The sequence below is a fragment of the Rhamphochromis sp. 'chilingali' genome, assembly GCF_963969265.1.
Source record: "Rhamphochromis sp. 'chilingali' genome assembly, chromosome: 4".
In the NCBI taxonomy this organism is placed as follows: domain Eukaryota; kingdom Metazoa; phylum Chordata; class Actinopteri; order Cichliformes; family Cichlidae; genus Rhamphochromis; species Rhamphochromis sp. 'chilingali'.
The window spans coordinates 18,353,541-18,374,531 of record NC_137948.1 but is presented as its reverse complement, the minus strand read 5'-3'; the positions used below and the strand labels follow the sequence as shown (position 1 = coordinate 18,374,531).

Here is a 20,991-nt window from a genome sequence, read left to right as displayed (position 1 = left end):
TATAACTGAAGCCTCATGTATGTTAACATAAGGCGTTATTAATATTCATCACTGACATTTATTCTCTGCGTTACTCCTACCCTTTTGTTTTCTTATTTAGCAAAGGCTTGCGTTTCGGAGGAAAACTAAATCTATCGGCGATCTATCACGAGTTCATAAAGGTCAGAAAAGGTTTATGTGTATATTATATAAATTGCATTTCTGATGGAAGCTCAGGCCACTGCGTGCCTCATTAAACTACCTGAAAATACCCAGGATTTGAATGTCAGTACCTCAGTATTTTTGGTATTTTACTGCGTGTCTGTGTCTCTGGGGTAATGACTGCCTATCTCAGTCCCAGCTGCTTCAGAAAGCAGCTGCTTTCTTACCAGCATTAGCAAAGAGCAAAACATAACCCCAGTCTGGGCTTCTCTCCACTGGCTTCCTGTACGGTTTAGAATTGATTTATTGATTTCTGCATTTTACTGGCCAGTTTTAAAGCACAACCCTGTAATGTCATTTGGGATTGCAAACCCCCTGGCAGCCTTAGATCATCACGCTGAAGCTTAAATCTAAAGCCGTCTGTGCGTTTGTCATCGGGGCTGTTCAGCTTTGGAACAACTTTGCTGAAGAGATGAGACTTGCAGAACAGAGTAATTTTCTTTAAATGGCTTAATAAAACACTCTGACATAGACACAAAAATGTCCTTTTATGTGCAGTTGTCTTTTATTGTCCTTTTATCATTTTCAATTATCTTTTTATTGTTTGTTACTGTTATTTCTTTTATTGAGTTTATTCTTTTTGTTGGTATTTATTATTTTATATTGACATTTTGGCATTTCTGCATATTTTCTCTCACTCTGTTTTAACCCTACCTTTGCTTTAACCTCATCACTGTTTGCTGGCATCACACTCTGGGTCTCTGTTTTTTACCCCCTGAGTAAAACACTTTGTGTTTTTGAAAAGAAACAAAATGAGAAAGACGGGAAAACTGAGGGAGCTGGACAAACTAAGAATAACAAGAAGAATAACTAAAAATCCAAAACTCAAACAAACTAACTAATGAGTCGAACCAGACAAACTGGCTTTTCACATTTACATTTTAAAAAAGCACTATCGGTATTTACAACTAGAACACAGCAACAAAATTGTGTGCAAGAGGTGGAAATTGCCGAATATTTGTAACTGTCCCTGCTGCATATGTATTTCTGGGAATTCCTTTCTCAAGGCACAAAATATAGGGAAGAAAATGTTTGAATTAAATACACAAACTGATTTACTAATAGATCGTGACATGCAATTTGCTGCTAGTTGCGCCGATATTCAACACAAAAAAGGGCACGTCTTATTTTTTTGCACTTTATATTGAAATGACCTGATGCCTCCTATCCTTAGAAAACAGCACAACTTTTGTAAATCACCTGTAAAATTAACCACACTTTTGAGTATGATCACTATTTGGAGATTGCACTCATATGGTATTTTGTATTTTGTGGCCCATAGTATCACAGTGTTACTAAACTAAAAACACTTTCTAAAAACTAAGAATTCATGAGTTAAAACACCAGAAATTAACTAGGAATTCACTTAAGACCCCCTCCTCCCCCATGAAAGGTTGAGTTTGCAGAAATGTCTAGAGGAATTTAATTCAATTCAATTTTATTTATATAGCACCAAATTATAACAACAGTTGTCTCAAGGCGCTTTATACTGTAAGGTAAACACCCTGCAATAATACAGAGAAAATCCCAACAAGCATATGAACCCCTTTGAGCAAGTGTTTTGGCGACAGTTGGAAGGAAAAACTCCCTTTTAACAGGAAGAAACATCCAGCAGAACCAGGCTCAGAGAGGTGCGGCAGGACAGGACAAAGATACATTGTGGAAGAGATTCAGAGATAAATAATAACTAATAATAAAGATTTGGATCTCAATACTGTGGATGATCAGCATCTACACTAATTAATTGCAGAGAGGTATAAACACATAGTGAGTGTAAAAAGGTGAGTGAAGAAGAAACAGTGCATCATGGGAAGGCCCCAGCAGCTTAAGCGTATTGCAGTAAAACTAAGATACATTTCATTCTGATGTAGCCATAACTATATGCTTAATTTATGTTTAAGCCTAATCTTAAAAGCAGAGAGGTTACCATTAAAACCCTCAAGAGGGTCAGTCCATCACCAATCAGACAACATTTAGAGCATTTTCTGCTTGACCATCTGTGATTTGCATAAAGATTTTATGTCCAGAATTACAACGATTTCTGTCACATTTTAGCTTCATCAGCAAAAGGCCTGTGTTGATTTGAGGTGGAATGACCGAAGAACTACACCTCAGACTCTACAGGCCTCAGTTAGTATATAATGACAGTTAATCAGAAAAAGACTCAGACAGTATGGATTTATTTGAGAGGGCTGCAACACGTCTTCTGTCTTAGAAGAACACGTTTGCAAAGATGAGACCAAAGTGGACATGTTCGGCCACAGTGCACAGTGCCATGTCTAGTGAAAGTCAAACAGGATATCAGCACAAACTCTTCGTACCATCTGTCAAGCACGGTGGTGGAGGGCTGAGGATTTGGGTTTATTTTTCAGCCACCGGACCTGGGTACCTTACAGTCTCTGACTCAACCATGTGCTCCTCTGTAAAGCAAAGGATTTTAAAGACAAGCATAGCTTGTGGGACATGCAAAAATACAATGATCTCAAGCACAGCAGCAAAACTACAGCAGGTTGGAAGAAAAAGATCAAGGTGTTGCAATGGTTTAAAGTCCAGACCACAACCTGACTGAACAGTTGTGATGGGACCTTAAGAGAGCTGCACATAAACTAATGTTAGCAAACCTCAGTAAGCTGAAGCAAAGCTGTAAAAAAACGCTGGGATAAAATTCCTCCACAATGATGTAAGAGACTGAGAAACTGTGTGTGAGTGGCCTGATAGTGCTGCTAAAGGTTGCTTTACAAGAGACATGGTGTAATATTTCATATGTTCATCTGAGGTTGTATTTACCTAATTTTAAGACTCGGTGAAGATAATTTTTTCCAATTGTGTCCTGATATGTAGAGCTAACAGGGAGAGTACTTTCTTTTTATGATGACTGAAACAATAAATAATGAAAACAAAAGTTTAAGCATGCTCTGGCACAGCAGCAACTATTTCACTGTGAACACATGTCACATGACTTGCAATTACTGACTTTTATATAAATATCTTGTGCTACGGATGAGTGAAGCACTAACTTCTCTTAAAATGTGGCCTCGAAACACAATGAAGTGAGCTGGGCGCTGATTATTTTTCAGCCATCTCTTATTTCGGCTGGAGTTTGTCTACATTTGAACATCCATCTTTTCTTCTTTGTTTCTGACGAACATTTGAGGAAAATCTTTTTTTCTTTTTTTTTCTTTCAAAACACAGTGTGAAGTGTGCAAATCCTTGTACCGGCTGGTTGCTTATGGGGTAAACAGAGTTTTTCCAAAGCCGTGACACAGCCCGGCCCACTGAGATCTGCAGTCTGTGTGACATCAAGTAACATGACCTTTTTCTTACTTTTCTTCACTGAGAGGTAATTACATCTCTCAGTAAAGAAACTATCCATGTATTGTTTCGGACAGTATGAATATGTTAAGACCCTCTGATGTTTCAGCAGTTTTTTTTTCTGCTTTCTGGCAGTGGCGCACGAAACATAAAAGTGCATAGCGTGTGAGGCGCAGGTAAGAATCTATTTATATCTTTTTATCAATGGAACGATCTTACTTTCATTTGTTTGTAGCAGTCAAAAATGCATCTGCATGAACACGAATTCTGTTTTTCACTTGCTTGAACGTAAGTCTCAGCCATCAGAGTGAAACTGCTGCTGAATTGAATATGAGCTCCCTGGGGCTCACAATGCACTGCGATATTCCATGCACGGCTTCTTAATGTCCCATCTTTGGAGAAGTCAATTTAGGTACGCAATGAAGCGGCAATTGCGCGTGAGTGGCCTGAAAACAAGTCCAGGATACACTATGGCTGCTCTGCAAGCGTGTCCAAAATGGCATTTTGTATCCATGTGCGACAAAAAAAAAGTGAAGCTACAGCTCACACAGGTGAGCCGCTCAGAGAGAATGAAGATATTTCTATATTAAAAACATTTTCCAGGTAAAACACTAAAGAAGCAACTAAAATAGTGCGTGTGAAGCTGTCGCGTGTTTGTTTGTTTATTTGTTTGTTTCGTTTGTAAATGAATCTGACGATACGCAATCCTTCGAAGATCTTACTCGCCTTTACGCACACACTGGAGTTGCAGGAAGAGGCGACCTGACACCGTTTATTTCATTGGGACTTTTCACTCGAGAAACGTTATGGGTGGGGCTTGGTGAGGGGAAAGAAGAAGAGGGAAAACACGGTGATGTGTGTGCTGTGAATTCAAAGCTGGGTGGGTCCACAGAGTTTCACATTCCCAAATAACTCCCGCGCGGTGCGTTAAAGAGCGTTCAGGTAACGTTTCTGCTCTTTGCTTACTTGTAGAAAGGCGACGGTTTACGGAGCACACTCTGTGAAACCCTCTTACGGATGGCTGAAGTGGGTTTTTTTTAAGCCTGTAGGAAAAACTTCAGTTACTTTAAGCGCAAGAAATATGACTGACCGTGAGCGCAAAAAAGTCCTAAAAAGACGCGCAACTGGAAATTTGGCGCACTAACATAGCGTTGAATAGTCCGTGAGTTTATGCTGTGCTTATTATTGTTTTCTGTTGTCGTACTATCGCGCTCTTTTTAAAGTTATCGACTACAGTGCGGGCCCTGTGTGTGTCATCCGTTTGGGAATGCCGTCTTAACAAATGCGCCTTTATTGTCGACGGAAACGCTCAAAAGACGTAAAAAAAAGAGGCTCAAAGCAAACTGCGGGCGTTTACAGGCGCAGTGATTGGTGCTAATGAATCTGAGCTGATTAAATATAATAAATAATAAATAAACGTAATGACAATGATTGAAAGCACTGATGTGTTTGACACCAGATGTGTTTTATTCAAAAATGTTTATGCCTGCATGATTTCTGCGGCAAGTCTGGGCTTGTATAAAACGGCTCTCTTCTCTGTTACTGTTATTTCTTTATTTCACACAGTTTCTCTCTCTCTCTCTCTCTGTGTGTGTGTGTGTGTGTGTGTGTGTGTGTGTGTGTGTGTGTGTGTGTGTGTGTGTGTGTGTGTGTGTGTGTGTGTGTAATTAATACTCCCTCATGTACGAGTCCGTGTTACATACGTCTGCGCTTGCAAAATAAATAACGATGTGCCTCCTTCCACTTCCCCCACCCCATTATCAGTTTTCAGAAGGCCATAATGTTGATGCTGGCAGCAATCGTTGTTCTGCACATAACCACCATCATCCTGCTCCTGGTGGCCGCCATTGACAATGTAAGATGATGTTATTTTCTGTATTAACTGGAGGAGATCTGACAGCGGTTTCTAGAAAATGTGTAACATATCTGCATGAACTTTAAATCTTTCCTTTGTGTCGTCAGGCCTGGTGGGTCGACGATTTAGTGTCAGCTGACCTGTGGGGCAGGTGGGACTTATCAAACAATGTGTGGCATTACACAAATCTGAAAGGCTACCCAGAAGGTAAACTCCACAGATTGTCCCCCTGTTAAAGTTAGTGATTTTTCATTATTTATATAATGAAGGGCAAAGATGATGACGGAACAAATCACGTATTACACTGTTTACAGTAAATATTGTCAGTCTGAAATGAGTAGATCTGTAGGTAGTGGTGTTAATACAAACATAAAACTGAAAAGGCCGAATATTTCCTCACGCCTGTGTTATTGTTGACTTTTTTATTATCTTGTTGCTGCAGATTATCTCCAGGCGGTGCAGGCCACTTCAGTGCTGGCCTGCGTTTTCACCATCCTTGCCTTGTTTGTATTTGTGGCCCAGCTGTTCACCCTGCCCAAAGGAATGAGGTTCACCTTCACTGGCATTTTACAGATAATCGCCTGTAAGTTACCTGCAGTCTTGTTTCTTTTGGCTGACTTTATGATTTTCTCTGGAGGATGTGCGACTGACAAACCTGACATATGTGATTTTTGTCTAACTAAATAAGTTAGCACGACGCTCGAACTTAAAGCTTCATAAAGGATGTTGGTAAATAATTAAACTAATTTTTAGCCTCATCCGTTCAACAGACCAATGAGCTCATTGCATGGCGAGGCATCTATCTATCTGTGTCAGTTCACAACAATCACCACTCCTCTTTCAGTACTGGGCAGAGTTTAATCGACTTACACACAAAGGTCATATAATGGCTTCTCACTACATGGATGTGGATGAAGTGGTCTGACTGGTTGACACCCAAATTAGGAAGGTGTGGTCAGGGCTTTCCTGTTACCAGTGTTGATAACATGAGTAATACTGTCAGAGCAGTGACATCCTGATGCGTGCACATCATTTAATTTCAACACTATTATGCAGATTTAGATCAATGTAATCTGTAAAAAATAAGATTTATCTCATAATATAAAATATAAATAAGTCAATTAAATTATATCATTTATTTTAAGTGGGCCAGTCAGATTCCGAGACACTGACCTGAGGCTGGAGGTTGGATACTAAATTGTTATTATTAACATTAACATTATTGACATCCACACCATGGTAATGTTTGTCTTCTGCAGCACGAAACGTTGCATCGAAGCACAGGGCAAAGCTTCAGTTCTGAAAATGCTGATTAGCCTGCTTTTCCTCATAGCAGCCGCCACATACTTGCGTAAATACTTAAAGGCATATTTGCGCATTCACTACCACATCTAAGCATGCAGACACTCACACACACACCAAATCTACCTCATTAAGGAGATATTAATACCACCAGAACTCTTTTGGCCTGCTCTTAATGTAAGAAAGACTTCTGAGAAGAGAGAGTAAAAGCCGTTTCATTTTCATGCGCTAGTTTAGCTTGTATGTATTTGAGATTACTGTACTTGTTATTATTTGTTTTTGCAATTAAGAAAGTGTTGTCTTTTAAAAATATCATTTTAATATGGCGAGTAAAAACAAGGAAAGGGTCTATTTTTGTTTGTTTTTATTAAGAGATGTTTGCAGGTAAACTTGCTATTTTCTTGCAGTTTCTAAACTGAAAATCAATGAACAGTTCATTTTTCTCTTTTGAATATTTGTTATTTCTCATTAATAATAATAGACAGATAGATTACTAAAATAATGGGTAGCTGCAGCCCTGTCGTGTAATCATCAGTAGTCCTGAGTTCAAACACTTTCATTTGGTGCTGAACAAGATGAATCTGCCCTCGATATGACTGTTTGAGAGACCCTTGACTACTCAGTGGATTTGAATTCTCATTAGTTTGTACAAAACAGCGAACCAGTGATTAGAAGTTCTTCACTTTCTGTGTGTACCTCACACATTGCAATAACCAGTGAACTGTGATGGATCAGCAAGGTGAGCGTGTTTGCATCTCAGACACATGAAATCTGTAGAAAATCAGTAGAAGCTGATCTCAGCCACAGCACAGCAGTGTGTTAGTCTTTTAGGTGTCACAAATGAATGATTTTGACACTTCAAATAGTTAACAGTATCACATTTAACAGTGTGCTGCTTCTGTTAATGTCATGAGGTTCACTAGAAAGAAAAGTTGTCCAGCACACCTGCTCCAGCATTCTCAGGTGTGCTGATTTCTCAACAACACCCCCAAACATTTTTGTTTGCCGTCAATGTGCAACAAAGCATCATGTTTTCACGTTTGAGGAGCAAAATCTAGAAAATGTATTCACTCACAAAAGCCCGAACCACCTGTCATGTCTATGCTTTGCTTCCAAGGAGCCAGGCTTTCTTCTTAAAGTAAGCGATAGTTCTCCAGGCTTCCTGGAGGTTCTTTAAAGTTTCATTGGACATTGGCTGCTTTTTATTTTAGTCAAGAAACATTTTCATGCAAATCCTCCCTAACAAAAAGACCACAAACCGAGTCAGTTTTTTGCCACCATGTCAGATGTAAAAGAAAAAAAAAAAGGTCCCGAGTGATTAAAATTTCATGCTTTAAGTTAATTATGCATTATCAGTGATAGTACTACGAGCACATGAGAAACTCACACAAAGTGCGAATGTCATGAGTTCATAACACTGGAAAATTAACAAGGTGGAAGTGTCATGTCTTTCATTTCCTTGTGATTGCACTGGTCACATCACGAGCTTTATCTTATAATAGAAAAATAATTACTTCTTGATTGCCTTGTCTTGGTTGCATGTAATAATAATTTTCCCTCTTGCAGGCCTTTGCATAATGACAGGAGCCTCAATCTACACAGCCAAGCTCCATGTCAATGACACATCTGGAGGTTACGGACACTGCTACATCCTGGCGTGGATCTCGTTTGTCCTCACCTTCATCTTAGCGCTCACCTATTTCATCCTGCGTAAGAAGAAAGAGTGAGAGGAAAAACAGAGGGCAGGGCTCGTTCTCCTCTTTTAGAATTGATGAACACCATCTGAAGCTACGACTGTAGCAAAATGTCCAAATGCTAATGAGAGCCATTTGTTTATACAGCTTTTTAAAAAAAAAATATATATATATATATATATATAAAATGATATGGAGCAAATGCTAACATTACAAGTGTGAAACACATTTTTTCAGCAAAACTGACAAACAAAATAATGTTTTTTCTTTTTAATAATGTGACTAAAACGCCTTATAGAGCTGAATTATTGGGAATATTACCAGAACATAGCTAATAAATCAGTTTAGTCTTAAATAGTAGTAGTAGTTCAGACATAAGTACTTTAAAGGAATAGTGTGACATTTTGAGAAAGGCTTATAATCGCTTTGGGTTGTTTTGTTTGTTGTTTTGTGCTAAAAAAAAAAATGGCAAGATTGATTTGAGTGAACTTTTGGTCACCTTAGCTTTAGTGAAACAGTCACTGAGCTGTACATGAGCATTTTTGGCTGGGTGCAAACAAAAAGGGGAGACTCTAACTTCAGAGGTGACGGCGGTTTGAAGCCAGTGTTTTCACATTTTCAGTTCTTCTGCTAAGACTGTGCATAAAAGATGGTCACAACTTCCGAGCTGCATTCTTCCTAATGACCAGCAGGGGGCAAATCTGTGCAGCGTGGTTGCGTAGAAGACGATGGGAAGAGAAAACTGCTCAGGAAACTCTCTTTACATGGTCACGGTCTTTGTTTTGTTTTTTTAAAACCTTGGTCCTCTTTAGTGTACAAAGTCAAACAATTACCGTATTTCCCGGACTACAAAGCGCACCTGAATATTAGCCGCACAAGCTAAAATCAGGGGAAAATCCTGTTTTGTACATACATTAGCCGCACCTGACCAAAAGCCGCAGGTGTTTCAATATTGACTTATCATATGTAAGAGAATATGCACAAAGCGAATTGTCAGGAAAGAGATGGCTGTTTGGAGACACACCCCTTTTATTAATATTTTGAAAATCAAGTTATGGGTACATATTTGCACATGTGCTGTGCTTCATAAATGAGTAACAAATGTAGTACATAACAGTAACCTACAGCACACCAGAAAAATAGATTCGGACTACCTTTTAGGCTCAGGTGCAGTGACACGGCTTTAACAAGAAGAAAAGTCAGTCATTCACCACCATCTTCCTGCGCACTAAAACCACCAAAGTCCTCTTCTCCAGTGTCGGATACGAACAGGCTCAGGATGGCTTCGTCATCCACTCTCAGCTTCTTTCCTTCGTTGTCACTTTCAAAACCAAAGATAATCCTCATTGTCATTGTCAGTGTCGGAGTCGAACACCCTCTGAAGGGCCGTGGCGGTGTCCTCCTCTTCATCATGCAGCAGTCCAGCCCTTCGAAATCAGTTGGTGATCGTGGATGTTTGCACACTTTTCCACGCTGTCAGAATCCACCGGTGGAGTTGAGCACAACTTGCTTTTCGCAAGTTTATCGCCGCTCGTCATCCACGACTCCCGCTGAACGCGTAGCGCTACTTTGAAGTTTGTTTTTCGCGCTACTTGTACGGCACTATGTTGCCTGGCGGATGGACATGTGACCAACATACCACTCTTGAACCCCGATCCTTCCGCCAGGCAACGTAGTGCCGTACAACAGCGGAACAAACAAAACAAATCGTCTTACGATATCACAAAAATCATGGACAATCCATAGAAAAGCCGCACCTGACTAAAAGCCGCAGGGTTCAAAGCTTGTGCAAAAAGTAGCGGCTTATAGCCCGACAATTACGGTAGTATTAATCTCCTACTCAGCAAGATAGTAAATAATTTAGTCCCAAAATGTTTACCAGTTCCTTTAAGGTTCAGAAAGGTTGATGGAGACTAAATCTTATCATTTAATATGTTAAAATTCTAACTGAGGAGTAAAAAACGACAAATAACATTCCTGTTGTAGTACTTGAACAATCAGGAAATAACAATCCTTCATTTACGACTAGCTGTTAATCGTTATTTTACAGCTAGAAAAAAAAACAAATACATTATACATCAGTCTATGTACATTGTAACCATCATATATTTTTAAGCTCCTTTTTGTTTTTTTTATTATTGTGTTTACTTATGTGTCTGTAGGGGGCTGCTATCATAAGAAAAGTACATGCATTTGTACAAGTGAAAATTAAGTGACCCAGGGATGGAGGACAGAGGTGTCATTGCACCATATTACAGAACTATGCAGTAGAAGATTTTGTTATATTGGAATTTAAGCCATGTTATGTCATTTATTAATAAAAATGATAAAACAAAGCATTCGTGTTTAATCTACTAACCAGCTGTAAACACAATAAGTTCTTCTACATTTGAAACTTTTACATAATAAAAACATATGACGTGGTCCAGTTTTATAGTCTCCACTCAGATACATACACAACATTTATTCTTAGCTAAGCATTCCTGGCAACAGCAATCTGCACGTCTGAGGACAACAAAGACAGTTCAGCTTGATTTCCAAACCTACGTGACTGAATAAGCACAAAGTTTAACATTTCTCTGAGTCCAAGTTACAACACTGGAGTTTGAAAACAACCCTTCTCCGGGCCTTACAACAGACCCATTCAGAAACAGGAATGTTCCATTATATAAAGTATCGTTCCCAGAGGAAGCGAATAAAAACTGGACTGTATTAAATGCCTTGACCAGACGGCGTGATGCGCTCCTGAACCACCAGGTGGAGAAGATGGTTCTGCTCAGCTGTCAGAAACGGCCTGCAAGGGGAAAACCGCATAAAGCATGTGATCAATATGGAAAATTAAGAATGACAAGCAGTAAAAGATATTTTCTCACATGATGGAAATTAACATTTGTAAATGCTTACCATAGCTCAGTCTGAAGAGACTTTAGAGACTCTGTGTCTTTCTCCTGACACGCCATCTGCAAAACAGATCTGTTGTTATTCACTGCACTAATAAAAACATAACTGCAGATTCAGAGGACCCTGACGAGGCCTCTGACTTGTTAATATTTATTCTCTGTTACCGGCCATTCATTCCCAAAGACAGAGCGTGCTCCTTCGAGAAGAATCTTTCTCTACATTACACATGATTATTTTTTATTAACTTTTTTTTATTTATACAGTTATTTTAAAAAAAAAAAGAAAAAAAAGAAAAAAGGATGGCCTCTGTCAATTCTTATGTGTTCCTTATCAGGACGCAGTAAAAAATATTATTTGGTCCATAGTAGGTCTTAAAATTAGGTAAAGACATCCTGAGACATTTCATCATTATTTAACAAAACAGCTAAAAAAAACCCAAAAAAAACAGAAGCAGTGTGTGAAAAACATCAACTCAAGATTCAGTAAATTGTAGAACAACCTTAGTGGTGAGGTGTGTGTCCTTTGTTTATGCACAGCTCTCTTAAGTTTGTGGTCTAAACTTTGAGCCTTGTTTCTTTTCTTTTTCAGCCATTCTCTGTTTAAGATTTGCTGCTGTGCTTGGGGTCCAAAGGACACTGTTCCAGAAGTATTGTAGTTTGTTCAGATGCAACTTTGCAAACCCAAGTCATGCTTCCATATTCTGAAAGCAGAGGCTTTATCGTATGCTTTAACTGTATGGTCATGCAATTTAACATGTAACCTGCTAACTGAGCCTATGAAATGCAGCTCTTGGGTTCTTTGCGGTTTCTCTGACCACTGGATAATCTAATCTTGGGATTAATTTGCTGGGACGTCCACTCCTGGGAAGACTGACAGCTATCTTGAATGTTTTCCACTTGTGACTGTCTCACTGCAGAATGATGGACCTCAAATTGTTTGGAATCAGCTTTGTAACCCTGCCTAGATTGAAGGGCAGCGACAGCTGCTTCTCTCACATCATTGCTGATGTCTTCCACATTGGCACTGTGATTATGAATGCTGCAGGCCAACAAACTGCCAAAACGTCTGTGCATTTGATTAGCAGCACCTGGTTGCTTCTTACTCTCTTAATACCTACAGAAGAACTAAAGGTGTTTTTCACACAGTGCTTCTATATTTTGGCTTCTCTGTAAAAATACCGACATGATGTAATGTGTCATGTGTTGCTTCTTTTTACTGTGACTGGGGAAAAAAATGAATATCTTTAGTGTAAGAGGGAAAAATTCTGAGGCAGAAAACCTACACAAAGCTGGCAAACTGCAAATGCTGAAGCAAAAACAAACAAACAAAAAAAGAATCACTTCACTGCCAAAGGAAAAAAAACAAAACAAACTTCAACACACACAATACATCACTGTCATATGAAGGGCGTGAAGACCATTATTTTTCCTGTACGAGACAGGAAGACTCAGACCGTGTTATCATGAAACTCACCACTACGGACTGCAGGAGCAGGAAAACATTCTCAGGCAGGAAGGTCACTGAAACAGAAGACAAAAAACAACATTTACGCAACTTCAATAAGTGCGCAGGATTAATGACACATTATTATACTCAAGTAGTCGAGTGCTGAGGTGAATTTACATTGGCTGTGAGGATCAAAGGACTCCCACGCGTATCTCTCCAGGGTCTGGGCGTGTTCTGGTAACAACTTCTGAGGTGGAGGCTGCACCAAAAAAAAAAAAACAAACAAAACCACAACAACGTGGGACCATTTAAGTTCTGCTGCACCAACAATCCTGAATTTTTCAAGATGCACAGTAATTACTGTAAGATGCTGGATAAATAATTAACATTGTCATTAAGTGTAATTGCATTGTTTAAAACAGCTTTAAAAAACTATTCTGCTTTCTAACAGTTCACTGATTGGCCAGCGGAAGGCTGTTTGACACTCAAGTACAGGTGAGTGTTTAAGCTGCTGAATCTATGTGGTTAAAATAAAGAAATGAAACTCTATGCAATGCACACAACAGGTGCTTTCATTATGCTAATGTGTCTCCTCAGCTCTCTCACTCGAGTCTCAGCTCCTCGCTGCGAGAATTAAGTGCGAGAGACAGTGAAGAGACGTGAAACCGGAGGGTCCAAAGCTGCCAAATGAGAAATGCTTGCATTAATAGCTCGAGTCTCACGTCACGTCAAACTGTGTGTCGCATGTGGAGGTGCAGTACTTGTGTCAGGATACATTAGGACCAGCTTTTTCTCACTCTGTGCCTCCTCTCTCCTTGCAGTGCATTTAAAGTACACTGTATTTCCAACTGTGTACTGTGATAGGATGCCACCTGTGCAACAAGTCCAGTTGTGAAATTTCCTCACTACTAAATATTCCACAGTCAGCTGTTAGTGGTGTTATAATGATGTGGAAGTGATTGGGAATGACAGCAACTTAGTCATGAAGTGGCAGAGCACATAAAATCACAGAGTGGGGTCAGTGGATGTTGAGACCCACAATGCAAAGAGTTCTCCAACTTTCTGCAGAGTCGACTGCTACAGACCTTCGAACCTCATGTTGCCCCTCGGACTCAGCCCCTCAGTTCCAGTGAAAGAAACTTAATGCTTCAGCATAACAAGATATTTCAGACAATTTCAAATTCCCAACTTTGTAGAAATAGTCTGTCAATGGTACCTTCCTGTTTCAAAAAGACTGCACACGAGTGCAGAAAGCAAGGTCCATAAAGACAAGGATGAGCGAATTTGGTGTGGAAGAATTTAACTGGCCTGCACAGAGTCCTGACCTCAACCTGACAGAAAACCTTTTGGATGAATTAGAGTGGAGACTGCGAGCCGGGCCTTTTCACCCAACATCCGTGACTGACCTCACAAATGTGCTTCTGGAAGACTGGTCAAAAATTCCCTTAAACAAACTCCTAAACCTTGTGGAATGAATTCCCAGAAAGGTTGAAGCTGTTATAGCTACAAAGGGTGGGTCGACATTATATTAAACACTATGGATTAAGAATGGGACATCACTCAAATTCATATGAGTGAGAAGGCAGCTGCACGAATACTTTTGGCAATATAGTATGTTTGAAGAGTGAATTTAAAGGTATTTATTGCAACTACCTATAAATAAAAACTTGTTAAAGTGCATATTTAGATAAATTTAAACAAATGGCCTGAATCATACCTTCAAAAACACAACACTGAACATGACTTTGCACTCAAGTCTGCAGTGAGAGAGGTTGTTTTAATTATCAGCAAAACCGATGAGCTTACCTCAAGCAACATGAGCAGAAGCACCCTGGATATCTCACATTTTGCCACAATGTCCAAAAAGGCACCTTTGTTGTCAAGAAAGTAAAATTAAAGATGAGAAATTAAGACATTTTTTCCTCTTAGTGCAAATAACATGAAAAATCTGCACAGCAACGAAAAAAAAAAAGACAATCACGAGGGAATGCAGCTCTTAATTATCCCAGTTTTCAAGTTGAATTGTGTTAATCAATTTAAGATGCTGGATACAGCTTTAGTTAAGAAAACACAAACTGCTAAGGCTGTAATAACACCCCATCTTTACAAAACTCTGCTAATATCATTTTTTTTATCAGATGCTCACCAACAGGGGTGATGGAGCCTGGTAGCTGCAGTCCTTTCTCCTGACAGATCAGCTGCATCTCTGTGAACACTGACAAAGCACCGTCATAATCACCTGGAAAAGAAAAAAGAAAATCATAAAAACACAAGTAACACAAACTCAAACAAAAGTCCCGTCAGATCCTGTTTGCACAGCAAACAAACTGCAGCTACTCAATCAGAACCGACAGAACTCACGGGTGAGGATTTTACACGTGGCCATTTCTCCCATTGACAGCAAAGCTTCGATGGGTGTTTGCGTCTGTAACTCTGCAGCCCTCTGATAATGAACAATAGCCTCTCCTGGTCTGTTAATCTCCTATTGAGGAAGACAGGAGAGTAACGATGAATCATTTTTTCCATCATTTGCTTAAAAAAAAAAAAAAAAAAAAAAAAAAAAAAAAATCCCCAAAAAAACCAATTCTGGGTCATTTATCCTCAGAGACAGCAGCTTTACCTTGAGCGCGTTGCCAAGTTCTAAACACAGGCTGGCTGCCATCACAGGCTGGTTCATCTCAATATACACCTGCGATTCATTTGTACATCAGAATTCAGTCACTATACAAGAATGTACTCCACAATCTTTTCTCCAGACCCTGATCTAATGAAATATTCCATGGTGAATCTGCTTTATTTGCTGATTTCTTCTGGAGTGCATTTACTGCATCAAACTCTAAAAATCGATTTGAAAACTAGAGCTGATCATACCTTAGTGGCGAAGCTGTAGCAGTTGAGTGCAGCCTGGAGGTGTTCATCAAAGCCTGGAGCCTGCAGTGCCCTGTTCTCCTTCTCAGATGAGAGGAAGAGGCGAGCAGCGTCAGTTAATGCCAGTGCCTCTCCAGGAGCATTAAAGAGAGTCTGCTCACACCTGCAGTCAAGACATCGAGGATGTATAACAACAGCCGATAGGTCACTGTCATGACTATGAATGCTACGCTCTCCCTGTGGGCCAATTAAGACTACTGCTGACCACTGAGGACTCATCACTCCACCGACTGTACCTTTATGTAATAACCTCACATGCTGTTTCTTTGTTTTTTTTAAACAAGAAAAGTAGTGATCTGCTCTAAATATTTTAAGCTAAAAATATAATATTAGATTTATAGACCTTAAAAAACTGATAACAAACATGCGTGCCATTTGAAAGCTAAATAAGATAATTATGACATAATTATAATAACAAAAGTGTGATTTTTTTTTTTTATCTAATTGTCCTCATGAGGACATGCTACTTATACTTTTGTCAAAAATTTCATCATTTGTTTCTGAAAAAAATGATAGCGGATGTAGGAAAAATAACTAAAATTGACTTATTACACGGCAGCGTTATGTGGTGAAACCACAATGAGTAACAGAATTATTTTCAAGCTTCAAGTCAGCCCCCTCTTAAAGTCTTTTATGCTTGGTTCTACACTTGAATCTTTTATGACCTGAATGTAGGACAAGCGTGTGAATATTTGATCAATAAACCTGCGTGTGATCCTTGAGCATTTCACCCCAAAATAATGATGATGAGCAAGTTTCTGCAGTTTCCTGGCAGAGATCCCAGAAATTTTGGAAACAAGCATGAAGGATTTACTCACAGTCTTCTACAAGAACATCAGTGAAATCAAGCGCCTCGTTACTGAGTGGAGTGGCTCAGCTCACGAGGCAGAGCAGGTCATCTGCTAATCAGAAGGGTTGGTGGTTCGATCCCTGGCTGCTCCAATCTGCATGCCAAATATCCTTGTGCAAGATACCAACCCAAGAGTCTCACCCATCAGAATATGAATGTGTGTAAATGTTAGGCAGAAAGCGCTTAAAGAAAGAGGATAGAATAAAAGTGCTTGTGTGGGTGAATGAGGGAAGTTGTGTAAAGCACTTTGAGTGCTCAGCTAGACTAGAAAAGCAAAAGTGTGTGTCTGTGTTAAGGCAATAAGTCTGTGTTACTGTATTTGAAATCTATGCATTTTTACCGGTTTCTGCATGGACTGCACAAGTGTCTGGATATATTATGTTATTGAGGAACTGCTCTCCATTCCAGGGTGAGTGCAGTCTGCAGCTGTGCAGTGCACCCTGTTTGTTGACTCAGCATGTTCCAGGCATGTTAGATAGGAAACATATCAGGGTTAATGCTGGCCAAGGAAGTCTCAGGATACACCACTGATCTAGAAAGCCCTGCACTACTCTGGCAATGACACACCATCTGGTGGCAGATAGCTACATAGCATTAGGACGCAACAATTTATCAGAATTGGTTATCAATTAAAATGCAAAACAATTAGATTAAACGACTAGTACATCCTGTGCAAACTAGTGACAATAGCAACAAGCCATCTAGTTACACAAATTCCCTAGTTGGGACTCTGGTTGTCCAGTCCTTAGCTGTTGAGGCTGGCTAGCTGCTATTCCTGTTGCTCTATGTATGCAGGACAAACGCTGCTGTTCTACATGGTTCTGCAAGAGCATTTTTCTTGTTAGAAGGGAGTTTTTGCTTCCCACCATTGCAAAGTGCTTGCTCATGGTGGGTTGCTTAATTGTTGGGGTTTTTCTCCAGATTATTGTGGGGTCTTTACTTGTGCGAGGTGCTTTTACACCGTAAGGTGCCTGTTGCTGTGCTTTGGCACAATTCAGTTAAAATGAATACGGATCCACTCACCGAGCCATGGCCAGGTTACAGAAGGCAGCATACTGAAGGCAGTCCTGCTGCTTCAGCTCCTTTGCCAGCTGACCTGAAAGCACAGGTAAAGACAAGCCTGGTGACATTTATTCAGCCTCTATCATTTAACAGCACAGGAGAGGCGCTGACTCTTCTGTGCGGCAGTATAGGCTGGATCACAGCATTTACATGGATGGACTAATGTGGCACTCACCAAATTGCTCACTTGCCTCTGCCACATTGGGCTTCCGAAGAAAACGCCTACAAAAGAAAACAAAGTATTTTCACATTTTAAAACATCTTAGATAGCCAACTGTGATACACGCCAGCTAGATAAACATAGAATATCAGTACTGTGGCAAACTACCGGCTAGTTATGGGTTAATAATAATAATAATAATAATAATAATAATAATAATAATAATAACGGATTGCATTTATATAGCGCTTTTCGGGGCCCTCAAAGCGCTTTACAATTAGCTGTCAAACAGCACCAACAACTCATCGCTTATTTTTCGATGAACCTGGGCTAAATATCTCAAAATGACCAAATATTTCACTACAAAACGAGCAAATGGCTAACAGTAACGCTAGCTTAGCCTATTAGCACTAGCTGAAAGCCGTTACCTCGCATTCAGTCTAAATAACATTTAGCTATTCCCGATATTCGTCCGTCTTTCTTCTTAAACAAAGCCATTTCAAAGCCTTACTTTTTCAGTTTATTTGACACAGCTCGGTATCTCGCCAGAAAATCGCCCTCCGCAGCCATGATCAATGCCAGGAAGTCCAAGTGACAGCAGCCTCAACTCACGATTTCATTGGTCGGCGTCGGCAATTGCGTGGCGCATGACGTAAAGGACATGCCCAAATGAGCAGTGTTGCCAAGGCTACGTTCACACTGCAGGTCTACGTTCACCTGCAGTGTGAACGTAGCCTAAGGCTGCAGGTCTACGTTCACCTGCAGTGTGAACGTAGCCTAAGGCTACGTTCACACTGCAGGTCTTAATGCTCAATTCCAATTTTTTGATCAAATCCGATTTTTTTGTCTCCTCGTTCACACTACAAATAAAATGCGACAGCAAACGCGCTCTAGTGTGAACGCTCAAAGCGGCCCGCATGCGCAAAAGAAGACGTCACACACAACGCGCTCTGTTTAGACCCAGAGCAAACTATATTGTTTGACTGATGGCCCTTAATATAAAGACTTCGGACTTCATGTTTTCCAATTTTTGCTTTAAGTTATTTTGTTATTTACATAATAATGTAGATAACCTAATAATGATCCTTATTGCTGTTTTAGAGGAGCGGTGCTTCAAAGGATAGTTGCAGATTTATGTCAGAATCTGCAGGTTATGCAGTACAAATAAAATGTTCACGTTTCTCCAACGTTGTCTTCCCAGCAGTTTCACCGGATGGCCAGGAGGCGTTCGCGATGTCTTCTCGGGCGCTTCTTTGGCGCTGATAATTGGCGTCTGTCTTGTATGTGAAGGTTCTCAGTCATCCAGGTCATCGTAGTCAAAGGAGCTTGCGTCTGTGGCGTCTGTCTCGTGTCAGTGACGTAAAAGATGGCTTTAATGCGACTTGACCGTTCACACAGCAGTTGCTTTCTGAAACATCGGATATGTATCGGATTCAGTACCACATACGAAAGTGACCCAGATTGGATTTGAAAATATCAGATTTGTGCCGTTCACACTGTCATACCATGATCGGATATGGGTCGCATAGGGTCAAAAAAATCGGATTTGATGCGCTTTCGCCTGCAGTGTGAACGTAGCCTTTGTCGCTATATTTAGCGAGTTTTCAGACCCCTAAAAAAGACGTGAAAGCACGTATGGCTTTTACTCTCAACAAGCAGCAGGTGCTGTAACGCAGTCAGTTCTTCTTTTACTCTTTTACTCTTATGCTGTTTTGTGGATCACAAGGTTTAAAACTACTTATAAACACACACACAAAGTAACTCCACCAGAGTGCCTATTTTGGGTCACTTTTACCGGTGTTCCAGATCTACTGGCGTTTAGATCAACTGGCGTTGGTCGAACAGATGTGTGGCAGTCTTGCGTTTCAGTAGCTCCTACCGACAAACCAGCAAAAAAAACGCCAAATGTGTCATCTGTGACACTTGTGAGGTTGTCTCAAACACACTCCGTCAGTCTTGATGCTGTTGAACAACAAAATGTATAAAAATGTGGCGAGTTTATCTGGTGATATCCTCATGCGCGACGCGATCGCGAAAACAGCAAACAAGTAACACCACGCCGATGTTGTTCACAGGACAGCAAGAGTAAACGATCGGGAGAACCTTGTCGTCGTTATCGTTCCCCTCGCACGGTTTATTTCTCCGAATTCAGCGTTTTTGCTTCACAACTAAAGCGAGCAGTTTACTTTGTGCACTAACATGGAGTCGAGTCAACCAGCGCCACCTCTGGCCAAGTGCCACAGCCTACAGCCAGATCAGCCTGTGACACATCTGCACCACGTTTGAATAAGTGTCATGCACATTTGTACCTTTCAATTGTGTCTGTTTGTGCGTCATGCAAATAAACCTTTGAAAAGAATGAAATGATATCATATATTCCTTATTGGCCTACATTTGTACAAAATTCCAAATTATATACACAAAGTCATAGACATCACCACTCCAATTCGGTCATCATGATTTTGATATTCTCTTTTTCCATAAGAATGAAATACACCTTGGACAAATATGACACATCAATATTTCATTAGTGTTGTCACATCACATCCTGTAAGCATCGTCTGTCTGTGTCTTTTCCCTGGAAATTAATATTTCCAGCCAATTTACGCAATCCATCAACATGGCTGGAGTTATATACAGTCTGTATAAGTGTGGTTAATCTAATAAACATTTGTAAGGAGACGGCAGTTACTGTGAATTCACAGCAGTTACACAGTGATTAGTAATAAACAGCCAGTGAGAGTGAGTGGATTTAAGAAAGTCAGTGACTCAGGTGTGTCGCTTGGTTTGTCATCTGTTTGTGAGACTGGAGGAGACGTAGAAATCTTTTGTTTTAAATCTTAGTTAGGAAGATTCCTGTTTGAAAACAAGCACTTTCTGTGAGGAATGCAAGAAGTACATCTGCAGAAAGCACATTTTGTCCAACATGTGGACAAAATTGAAAATGTTGAGCATTGAAAAACTGAGAACGTTGGGCAAGTTCAAAAGAAATGTGTTTGTAAGAACGAAAAACCAAATTGTTCCTAAAATAGTTATGGAAAGTCTAACTGTTGTATGTCTGTGTTCTACATGTTTATCTAATGGAAAATAAAGTTGCTATTGTTTTATTGCAGTTTTTGGATAATTCTGAGTGGATTTACACAGTACGGGTCAAAATGACCCGCAACAAAATCAATGTCAATTGTTTGTTCTTCAACATAATACAAGGGTTAATTTCCAAAACTTGCTTATGATCTTCAATTTGTAGCAGATCCACTATCACACAGCAGCTGGAGCAGTC

General features: G+C 40.0%; 2 protein-coding genes across 6 annotated transcripts; one reads left to right on the top strand and one right to left on the bottom strand.

Moving 5' to 3' along the window:
- Window positions 1–3,668: 3,668 nt before the first annotated feature.
- On the top strand, window positions 3,669–10,431 carry LOC308394922 (epithelial membrane protein 1). 4 transcript variants are annotated; one of them, XM_080879538.1, is made up of 5 exons: window positions 3,669–3,689; window positions 5,278–5,368; window positions 5,476–5,575; window positions 5,811–5,951; window positions 8,237–10,431. In XM_080879538.1, the coding sequence occupies exons 2-5, from the start codon at window positions 5,294–5,296 to the stop codon at window positions 8,395–8,397; spliced, it is 477 nt and encodes a 158-aa protein (XP_080735664.1). In that variant the 5' UTR covers window positions 3,669–3,689; window positions 5,278–5,293; the 3' UTR covers window positions 8,398–10,431. The 4 variants fall into 4 exon arrangements, with proteins under 4 accessions (XP_080735664.1, XP_080735661.1, XP_080735662.1 ...); XM_080879535.1 differs by lacking the exon at window positions 3,669–3,689 and adding an exon at window positions 4,322–4,455; XM_080879536.1 differs by lacking the exon at window positions 3,669–3,689 and adding an exon at window positions 4,337–4,393.
- f8a (coagulation factor VIII associated) lies at window positions 8,523–19,925 on the bottom strand. Of its 2 annotated transcripts, XM_080879533.1 has the most exons (13): window positions 18,471–18,587; window positions 18,223–18,428; window positions 17,727–17,773; window positions 17,513–17,585; window positions 15,583–15,742; window positions 15,332–15,400; window positions 15,073–15,193; window positions 14,858–14,950; window positions 14,518–14,582; window positions 12,889–12,970; window positions 12,739–12,785; window positions 11,269–11,324; window positions 8,523–11,158 (listed from the first exon to the last, which is right to left on the bottom strand). In XM_080879533.1, exons 2-13 carry the CDS (start codon window positions 18,279–18,281, stop codon window positions 11,077–11,079), a joined length of 954 nt encoding a protein of 317 aa, XP_080735659.1. In that variant the 5' UTR covers window positions 18,282–18,428; window positions 18,471–18,587; the 3' UTR covers window positions 8,523–11,076. The 2 variants fall into 2 exon arrangements, with proteins under 2 accessions (XP_080735659.1, XP_080735660.1); XM_080879534.1 differs by lacking the exons at window positions 18,223–18,428; window positions 18,471–18,587 and adding an exon at window positions 19,507–19,925.
- Between the last annotated feature and the right edge of the window lie 1,066 nt (window positions 19,926–20,991).

Coding starts and splice junctions, on each gene's coding strand:
- f8a (XM_080879533.1), bottom strand. CDS start 18,281: ATGGCTGCGGAGGGCGATTTTCTGGCGAGATACCGAGCTGTGTCAAAT. Junction 17,586..17,726: donor AGAGGCAAGTGAGCAATTTG/GTGAGTGCCACA, acceptor CTGTGCTTTCAG/GTCAGCTGGCAAAGGAGCTG. Junction 14,583..14,857: donor AGGCTCCATCACCCCTGTTG/GTGAGCATCTGA, acceptor TTGACAACAAAG/GTGCCTTTTTGGACATTGTG.
- LOC308394922 (XM_080879538.1), top strand. CDS start 5,294: ATGTTGATGCTGGCAGCAATCGTTGTTCTGCACATAACCACCATCATC. Junction 5,369..5,475: donor TGGTGGCCGCCATTGACAAT/GTAAGATGATGT, acceptor TTGTGTCGTCAG/GCCTGGTGGGTCGACGATTT. Junction 5,576..5,810: donor TCTGAAAGGCTACCCAGAAG/GTAAACTCCACA, acceptor TTGTTGCTGCAG/ATTATCTCCAGGCGGTGCAG.